Source organism: Nematolebias whitei, chromosome 8, assembly GCF_014905685.2.
Source record: "Nematolebias whitei isolate Nwh7 chromosome 8, NemWhi1, whole genome shotgun sequence".
In the NCBI taxonomy this organism is placed as follows: Eukaryota; Metazoa; Chordata; class Actinopteri; order Cyprinodontiformes; family Rivulidae; genus Nematolebias; species Nematolebias whitei.
In genome coordinates, this window is record NC_056505.1 from 52,730,157 (window position 1) to 52,740,557 (window position 10,401).

The window sequence follows — 10,401 nt, forward strand, 5'->3', positions numbered from 1 at the left end:
GTTTTTGGTCTGTGGGAGGAAACTGGCGTGCCTGGAGAACCCCCACGCAGCGAACTACCAACTCCTCCCAGAAAGGCCCCCGTCAGGATTTGAACTGGTGACTCGAGTTGGCTCTACCAAATGTACCGTTCAGTTCTTTAAACCAGACACCCCAGCATCATATTTTTGATCCACTAAACGCAGACGGTTGCTCTGGTGAGAGCCAATAATCAATAAAGTTTGATCACATACTGTGCAGGACTAATACAAAACTTTGTTACATGGCAGGTCTGGTCAGTTGTTTCTTTACTGGACTGGAGCAGGACAGAAACGGTCCAGTCTGGTTACTGGAAGGTCTCGTGCTGTGGAGAACAGCGCCCCCTGCTGGCTACAGGTGCAAGCAGCACCATGAAGGAAACAAAAACAGCTGCACGTCAGAACCACTTTATGTGGAGCAACATGTCGGTGTAGAATAAAAGCAGACAAAGTGATGCTTTACAACTTTATTCAACATTGAAACCTACATAAGTTAACGCCTCAACGAGAAAAGGTTCCGTGTGAACGGAAACGTTTAGGCCAGCTCCTCCTCGCCCTCCTCTTCAAACTCTCCCTCCTCCTCAGCGGTGGCCTCCTGGTACTGCTGGTACTCGGACACCAGGTCGTTCATGTTGCTCTCGGCCTCCGTGAACTCCATCTCATCCATACCCTCTCCGGTGTACCAGTGGAGGAAAGCCTTGCGCCTGAACATGGCTGTGAACTGCTCAGAGATGCGCTTGAACAGCTCCTGAATGGCCGTGCTGTTGCCAATGAAGGTGGCGGCCATCTTGAGGCCTCGGGGAGGAATGTCACAGACTGCCGTCTTCACGTTGTTTGGGATCCATTCCACGAAGTAGCTGCTGTTTTTGTTCTGCACGTTCAGCATCTGCTCGTCGACCTCCTTCATGGACATGCGGCCACGGAAAATGGCGGCCACAGTTAGGTAGCGGCCATGACGTGGATCGCAGGCAGCCATCATGTTCTTTGCGTCAAACATCTGCTGAGTCAGCTCTGGCACCGTCAGTGACCGGTACTGCTGACTGCCTCTGCTGGTGAGGGGGGCAAAGCCCGGCATGAAGAAGTGCAGACGGGGGAATGGTACCATGTTGACAGCTAGCTTGCGCAGATCAGCGTTTAGCTGTCCGGGGAACCTGAGGCACGTCGTGACGCCGCTCATTGTTGCAGAGACCAGGTGGTTGAGATCACCGTAGGACGGCGTTGTGAGTTTAAGTGTGCGGAAGCAGATGTCGTAGAGGGCCTCATTGTCAATGCAGTAGGTCTCATCAGTGTTTTCCACGAGCTGATGGACGGAGAGCGTTGCATTGTAGGGCTCAACTACGGTGTCGGACACTTTAGGAGAAGGCACGACGCTAAAGGTGTTCATAATGCGATCAGGATACTCTTCACGAATCTTGCTGATCAGCAGGGTGCCCATGCCGGAGCCCGTACCACCGCCAAGGGAATGTGTGAGCTGGAAGCCCTGCAGGCAGTCGCAGCTCTCCGCCTCCTTCCTCACCACATCCAGGACAGAGTCCACCAGCTCTGCACCCTCCGTGTAGTGGCCTTTGGCCCAGTTGTTGCCAGCACCACTCTGACCTGAAAATTAACCAGGTTTAAATGAGACTTTTTGGCAGCGCGTTTCAGTTTTCTTGCACTTTTAATAACCCACCGAAAACAAAGTTGTCTGGTCTGAAGACTTGTCCAAAAGGTCCAGACCTCACGGAGTCCATGGTGCCTGGCTCCAGATCCACCAGCACAGCACGGGGAACATATTTGCCACCTACACAGAAAACAAGAGCCAAATATTTTAGATTATATTATAATGCAGTACAATAATTATTACTACCACCGCCTGAACACTTGAACAAACCTGAGGCTTCATTGTAGTAAACGTTGATCCTGTCCAGCTGCAGGTCACTGTCTCCATGGTAGGTACCGGTTGGGTCGATGCCATGCTCATCACTGATCACCTCCCAAAACTAAGAGGGGACAGAGTTCATGAAAACAACTGATGGACATGTTCCACGGTTCAAATGTGAAATGGCCGACGTTCCCGCCGCTTTGCAGCAGAAGCGCGCGCGGCCTCGCTCCCCATTGGCTGAAAGTTCTGAATTTCAAACTTCCTCTTACGTCATCACCCGTCCAACGTCTCCAGGCAGAACCGGGCGGCGCCACCAGGCCTCAGGACCAGCGCCGTGAATTAATTCAAGATAAAAACCCAGGAAACGTTCAAACATGGAGAGAAACGCTTTACTCGCGTTTAGTCGCCTTCTCAAAATAATCCGCTTTAATCCAACAAGTAACGTTCACGATTACTTTTTCCACGCCCAACGAAAAACCGAACAATGACGTCTTCGACATAATCTTGGATTTGGATTAATTACAACCGATACGAACAATTTGTATATTTCACGGATTACTTTAGATTGTTAAATAACTACATATTAATCAACCATTTAGTTAACTAAATTGTTTTGCAGTGTGGATAATGTGGTTTTTAGTAAACGATAAAATGCTCCTGATATGATATATTTGACTGTTAATCTGCTCCAGAAATGACTGACGGTCATTTTGGCGTTAAGCCCGACTCGATGCAGTTCCCTGGGTGTGGCTGGTGCGACACGACAGAGCACAAAGAACCGGCGTTCAAAGAGAAAAACGTCGATTTTTACTGTTAAAAACGGTACGACTGCGAATCCAAAACGTCTCTAATTTGACTCACCTTGGCACCAATCTGGTTTCCGCACTGACCGGCCTGGAGATGCACGATTTCTCTCATTTTGACTATAAAATCTGCAACACGTCCACTAAAACAGCGGTTTCTCTGGAAATGGCTGCTCCGCGAGCACAACGTTTCATTTATAGCGAGTTGACCCCGCCTCTTAGCCAACAACTCGAACGTCTATTGGCTGTGTATCCTTTACGAATTTAACGGACACATATTATAACCAATCGGATATTTGAATGGCTCAACACTTCTGCAAAAAAAAAAAAAAAACGTAGGCAGACGTCGGCCACCTCCTTGTGATGGCGGACCGGAAATGCGGCAGATCATTCACATGTTTTTTCTTAGCCGCTCTTTACGTATGTCATATCTGTGGAAGTGTTCCGTTTTCGTGAATAAAGGCAAATAATGAGTTTTTATTAAACAAGGCAAAGCGATGTCAGACGACGGGTCTTAACCTATGGTGGCTGACCGATAAAGCTCTAATGTTCAGTTGAGCAGAAACGTTACCTCAAGACTGCACAGAATGGCTTATATATAAGTAAAGCATACTCAGGGAAACATGTTTCCACACGTGCACATGACACTAAACACTTTGAATCCTAATGTAAGTATATATTAGCTCTGAAGCTAATGTTATTAGTATATTAGTGTGTTTTTTCATTCAACCTTTATTTCTACAGGTTAATCCCATTGAGCCTCAAGGACTCATTTACAAGAGAGACCTGATTTTAACAAAGAATGATGACAACAATGGACAGCCACAAAAAGGCATACAGATTTTTTTATACAAATAAGATAGAAAAAAGAGTAACAAAACCAGCTAGATTCTAAGGCGAATGTAGAAAACTAAAAACAGGAACATGTCTGCATTGGACCCTGCCAGGAGTCCAACAGATTCTTAAAGACACTTAGAGAGGTCAAAGGTCGAGAGCTTCAAATCTTTTTGTAAAATATTCCAGGAAACAGGAGTGGAGTAGGAGAAGGCCCTTTTGTCTAGTTCAGTCCTCATTCAGGGAACACTGCAGGTAATGATGTCCTGAGAGCGCACGCTGTAGCTGCACTCACGCAGAGACATGTAGGAGGAGATGTATGAAGGTAGCAGACCAAGAAGTGATTTAAAGATGAAAATGTACCAGTGAGAGAGTCTGCGTGAAGTTAATGGTGACCAGTTAACCAGTGAATACTGGGTGCAGTGGTGGGTACGATAATCACAGCCAGTTATGAATCTTAGTGCACCATGATAGACAGCATCCAACATCTGCAGCATCCAACATCTGCAGGGTTCTTGTAGGAGCGTTCATGTAAATAATGTCACTGTAATCAATTGAGGGAAGGAAAGTCACAGATACAAGGCGTTTCCTAACATTCAGGGTTAGACAGGATTTGTTTCTGAAAAAGAAACCCAGTTTAATTTTCAGTTTCTTTACCAAGTTTTCCACATGGAGCTTAAAAGAGAGATGTGAGTCGACCAAGATACCCAAATATTTATAGGAATCAACAAACTCAATGGGGACACCATTTGAGGATAAAATCGGAGGAAGAACTGCTGGGACCAACTTCCTGTTTGAAAAAAGCATCCCTTTGGTTTTGTCGGCATTTAGGACAAGTTTGAGGCGGAACAAATCAGTCTGGATGATGTTGAATGCAGATTTCAAAAGCTGGAAAGCCTTAGCAACTGTTTTAGCTCAACAATAAACAACTGTGTCATCAGCATAGAAATGTATGGATGCATTAGGGATGTTTTTACCTACATTACCTATGTAGATTGTAAAGAGGGTGGGTCCTAAGACCAGTGGTGGGATGTAACTAAGTACAAATACTTCGTTACTGTACTTAAGTACATTTTTCATGTATCTGTACTTTACTTACGTAGAGTTAAATGTGGGTACTTTATACTTTTACTCCACTACATTTTACATCAAGTATCTGTACTTTCTACTGCACTACATTTCTATAATGTGTTGCATTACAAGTTACATTCATGTTGCGGCTTTTTGATTTGTTTGTTACTTTGAAAGTAACCGATGACGAGAGGGGAGCTGGTCCATTGAATCACTGCAAAGTGGGCAGGTAACGTTAGGCCCGCCTTCAAGAAGAGCTGGGCCAGTGACATATATTCTAGTATATATATATATATATATGTCACTGAGCTGGGTGCACCTACAGCACCACTAACACACCCAAAATGTATTCCACCACAAGAGAGTCACCCAGAAGATACGCTCCACCCATGGCCTTATTGAAAGATTATTGAAAGATTATTGAAAGACTGTTCAGTACAACAGGACAGATTCTCTCCCAAAAGAGCCACATTGGACTCAAAAATATTTGAAAACAACTTCTTCTGAACTTGAACAAGAAATTCTTGCTGCAATATTAAAATGTGTCAGTTCATGGATGTTAGGAGACAAGAGATGTCCCCAAATGTCTCGACACTCTGGTCCAAGTTTTAAAAATGGTGTCAGGAAGTTAAAATATTGTTCAATATTGACCCATTACAAGGTTGAATACACAGTATTTTAACTAGTGTTGAAATGATCAGAGCCTGTTCCTTTGTCACTTGTGTCTAATGCTCCTTTTGTTCAGGCAGACAACTTTTACTTAAATGTGTTTACTGCAGTGAAAATGACAAATTGGTTTTACTTTGTGTTAAATAAAAACTTTCAAAGGTATAATCATTCCTCTTTCTTGTTTTGATTAATGACATTTAACGCTGCAGGTCATCCATGAAGTTCTGACGCACAGAATCACAAGTCCAAGTGTGAACTGTGTCACAGAGTAAACACAATAAAAACATGTATTATCTGCTGCATTGTTCATTAAAATGGAACAACACTATTAATGTATTACAGAAAATATACATACAGTAGGTACACTTAATGATATGCAGACCATTGCATTATGTAATACATTCAGAAAGTACTTTTACTTTTAATACTTTAAGTATTTTTAAAGCAAGTACTTATTTACTTTTACTTAAGTAAAAATGTTAATATGGTACTTTCTACTTTTACTAGAGTACATTTTTGTCTGTTTATTTGTACTTTTACTTAAGTACAGTGTTTGAGTACTTTCTCCACCACTGCCTAAGACTGAGCCTTGTGGTACACCATTGTTGACTGTTAAATAACTGGAGGAAGTACCATTATGTTGAACAAATTGCCTCCGATCTGAGAGATAGTTATGCCCCTTTTCCACTGTCACGGCACGGGTCGAATATTTCCGGCTTGCCCCATGTTTGAGGTCTTTTCCATTGGTCCTTTGTACCTGCTCACCTCAAATATTCTGCCCCTGCTACATCAGTGGAGTCTACACCGGACACCCAGCTGCACCTCACAGAGCAGCACAATGCTGCAGCCTTCTGTGCTTGGTAAGAACAGATGCAACATGTTCCACATCACTTTATTCGTGCCAATAAGGACTTGCTTTTACTTTATTTTTTAAGTAAAAAAAAAAAAAACGTTGAATAAATACTGAATACGCACCACATGTTGAACATGTGGTGGGATGAAATTATGTACACAGGGTCCCAGTTAAAGACAACAATAAAATTAGAGGGCTGTGATCAGTCTTACATCGGGGAAACTAAACAGCCACTGGCCAAAAGGATGGACCAGCACAGAATATCAACACCATCAGGCCAGGACTCTGCGGTCTACACTCTACATATCGTTTGTAACGATATTATATCAAACGATTCTGGTCAATTTGTGGTACTTGTGCTCCTGGACCTTTCTGCTGCTTTTGATACTGTTGACCACATTATCCTTATATCACGGCTGGAACAGTGGGTTGGGATCACAGGTGCTGCATTAAAATGGTTCTGCTCATACCTGAGTGGCAGGAGCTTCTGTGTCAAGGTTGATAATAATGTATCCACCTTATTATCTTTTTCTTGCGGGGTCCCACAGGGTTCAATTTTTGGAACCCTTCTGTTCTCACTTTATTTGCTCCCACTGGGGTCCATCCTGAGGAAACATGGTCTTTCATTCCATTGCTATGCTGATGACCACCAGATCTACCTGCCTGTGAAACCAGCAAGTGTTTGCTCCATTCACCCTCTGTTAAAATGTCTGGACAACATTAAGGCCAGGATGGCTTCAAATTTCTTAAGTTTTAACAATGACAAGACTGAAGTCATTGTCTTTAGCCCTAGCTCAACTGCCACCACTGATCCTGTCAACCTGGACTCTCTTCAGCCATATCTGAAGCAGTCTGGTAAAAATCTCAGCATGGTTTTAGACTCTGACTTCAAGTTTGACAAACAAATTAACTCTGTTTTGCAGAAAATCTTCTTCCAACTCAGACAGGTAGCTAAGCTCAAGCCAGTGTTGTCCAGACCCGACCTTGAGAAACTAGTCCACGCCTTTGTCACGACCCGATTGGACTATTGCAACGCACTGTATGCTGGGATCAGCCAGGCCTCATCTCACGTCTTCAGCTCGTCCAGAATGCTGCTGCTCGACTTTTAACCGAAACTCCTAGTTCTGAACATATTACTCCAGTTCTGTCCTCCCTTCACTGGCTCCCTGTTCGTACGAGGATAGTCTTTAAAATTCTTCTGTTGACCTTCAAATGCTTAAATGGCCTTGCACCTCTTCACCTCTCTGAGATACTGGAACCTTACGTTCCCTCTCGGGCCTTGAGATCATCCGATCAGCTGCTTTTGGCTGTTCCAAAAACAAGACTGAAGCTCAGAGGAGATAGGGCTTTTTCAGTCATGGGCCCCAAACTCTGGGACAACCTGCCCCCCAACATCAGGCAGGCCACCTCCCTTCCTCACTTCAAATCCCTGCTAAAAACACATCTGTTCTCTCAGGCATTTCATACAGTGTAAATTGATCTAGTGTTTATTTTAATCTGTGACCCTATGTTTTAAATACTTTTTATTAATTCTGCAGATATTATTATTAGTGTATTATATATATATATACATATTTCTCTTTAATTTTACTCTCATTGATTGATTGTTGTTGTTAAGCACTTTGATAACAGGTTCTGTTTTAAATGTGCTCTATAAATAAAGTTTACTTGACTTGACACTCATCTCCAGGTCAGCGGTCACTCTTTCAGAGATGAAGATGTTCACATCCTGGATAGAGAGGAACGATGGTTTGAGAGAGGAGTAAAGGAGGCCATCTTTGTGAAAAGAAACCGTCCATCATTAAACAGGGGTGGAGGCCTCCGGGTTCAACTGTCCCCCTCTTACAATGCTGTGATTGCTAGTATCACTCAGCCCTCTGTGAACAGTAAACAGCCATCAGGTGCTAATGATCCATTGTTAGGCTGATGGTCCTTCTTGAGCATGTGATCAGCTGGTTTTGGTTGTTAGCAGCAAAACGGGTTGATCCACTCTGAGAAGGTGCTATTTAAGAGACTGCGCTGAATACAGCACCTCAGACTGAGGAAGTTTTTCAGATGAAAGACGAAACGTTTCTACATATTTTTGTTTTTTGAACATCCAGAGGACCAGACTCAACATTTTTAAGACTTATTTATTTTTCTGTCTTGAAGAGATTCTCATCTCAACTTGACCCATGATTACCATACACTAAACTAATAATATATTTCATTTCATTTTTATTCAGCTATTATTGTTTAAGAGAAGACATAAAATGAGATCTTGTTACCTTTGTGATACTTTGACTGCAACATTCTTCAGCAGTTCACTAGTTATTCTCCTGTGGTTTACCTGGAAAACATTTTAAAAATGGCTCATCTCCACGATCATGTTTTTCTTTAATGATAATGTCCCCGTTTATGCTGCAGTCTTTGACAAAGGACCTATAACTTGAATTAAATTAATCACGTCAGTCTCGCAGAAAAACAGCTAATAATAACAGCTAATACACAACTAGCGAGTTAACATGTTTAATGAACTAAAACTGGCGACATCAAGTATTAATGTTGATAAATTGTGGTACAGAACAGTCAGGTAACGCTTCACAATGGCAAAAAAAGTTTTGTATTTTCATCAACTTACCGCAGAAAACACTTCAGAAACACGGAGAATGAACTACGTTCAATGCTGGAACTGTTGCTGCTTGGAACGATTTGGAACCAGAGCCGCTGCATGACCCACGTGACTTCTGCATTTCATTCTTGCAAGAAGTCTATGGGAGTGTCCGAACGTGTGTACACAATTCTATTTCGTATAGGCTTCACCCTTTAAGGCTGTTGCTTAGTGGGTTTTATCCCGTCATGCAAAGCATTACACTGAAAAATTTAGTCCACGTCCACCTGCTGTGTGGGCCCCACCCGGTCCGTATAAATTACGTTAAGAGCGGGTAATCGGCTCCCATTTTTCTTCAGCAAGCTAATAGCACTGTTAGAAGAACGAAGAAGGGAAGTTGTCCAGCTTGACCAACCTTTGTTAAGACTGCCTGTGGCCCCGCCACGCCAACCTCCTGCTGTCCTAGTGAGTTTTCCTCCCCGGGGAGAAGCAGACGAGCAGTTTTGTTTCAAGGTAAGCACCGAGGAGTATTCTCAGTGGCAGGTCGCTACACGCTGGACAATGCCATCTTGCAATTTTCCTCTTATCGCCGACCCTCGGAGCAAATTGGATGGTTCCTCCGGGACAGGCGACGTCAGCAGCAGCCCCCCGCTGCTCATTCCCTCCTGGAGAGCGTAGTGTCAGTAGAGGGGGGCTGAGCGAATGCTCACCCCCCCCCCCCCCCCACCTTGTTTCGCATCGGCGACCACACCGCTCCCAGCTGCCGGTGCCCTCCTCTGGAGCTGCCAGGAAAAATCCAGGAGGCGGCTGACATGAAGGAACTTTTTTCCATCCCTCTCCTTCCCCCGCCCAGATCGGATGATCTAGTGGGAGGGTTTCTGGGCTCCACTCTAGCTCGCCGTCCTGATCCCATCTGGTCTCGTTTTCCCAGCGGTGACGTCCTACTGGGACAAGGCTGCAGCCGGTCCTGGTAGAATAGGGCGCCGGTTCCCACATCCGCGCCCATCACCAGAGTGGAGGGGTTTCACCAAGCGGGAATTCGCTCAGTGCCCCCTGGAGCCGAGCCTTGACAGAGGCCTTTTCGGAGCAAAGATGTCCAGGTTGGACCAGCGTCCTGCGCCTCCGGGGAGGCGTAACCAGACGGTGACGTCGCTCTCCAACTGAGCTCACAGGCATGCGTCCAAGGCGGCCAAAGCGCCGCTGACGTACAGCTTCTCAGAGGCCGGAGGGACAGACCTGCCTCAGGAGACGAGGAGCTCCCTCTGCAAGTGTCTGACGTCACCCTCAACCTGTGCGCCTCGTCTGCTGTCTGCCTTGTCTCGCATTTCAGCCTAGATGATAATGGTGCAGAAGTCCACCCAACTTGTCACTTCCCCTCCCTGTCGGAGGAGCTGCAGAAGGCTTTTTTGTCGGAGAGCCCCATCACGACGACGTTCTGTTCGGGACCAATTTCAAGGCCATGCTGGAAAAGTCGGATGAGGTGTCGGAGACTGTGCACACGCCTCCTCCCGCACCCCCACGCCACAGCTGCAGCTGCGTCTTTTCTGCTGCCAGCCCCTCCCGTCAGAGAACAACACTTCTCATCCCGGCAACTAGTGGTTTCAGCGTTTCCCAGAGACCACTAACAGGTGTCGTCCTAGGATAACAAACTGCAGGGCTCACGGGGGAAGAGATTTATGAAATGACACACGGCAGCCAGAATTAA

At 45.0% G+C, this 10,401-nt stretch overlaps 1 protein-coding gene across 1 annotated transcript; it reads right to left on the reverse strand.

Annotated features, from left to right (window-relative positions):
- Positions 1 to 467: 467 nt before the first annotated feature.
- On the reverse strand, positions 468 to 2,868 carry LOC119412945 (tubulin beta-1 chain). Its single transcript, XM_037679954.1, has 4 exons — positions 2,738 to 2,868; positions 1,886 to 1,994; positions 1,685 to 1,795; positions 468 to 1,611 (listed from the first exon to the last, which is right to left on the reverse strand). Exons 1-4 carry the CDS (start codon positions 2,792 to 2,794, stop codon positions 551 to 553), a joined length of 1,338 nt encoding a protein of 445 aa, XP_037535882.1. The 5' UTR covers positions 2,795 to 2,868; the 3' UTR covers positions 468 to 550.
- Positions 2,869 to 10,401: the final 7,533 nt, after the last annotated feature.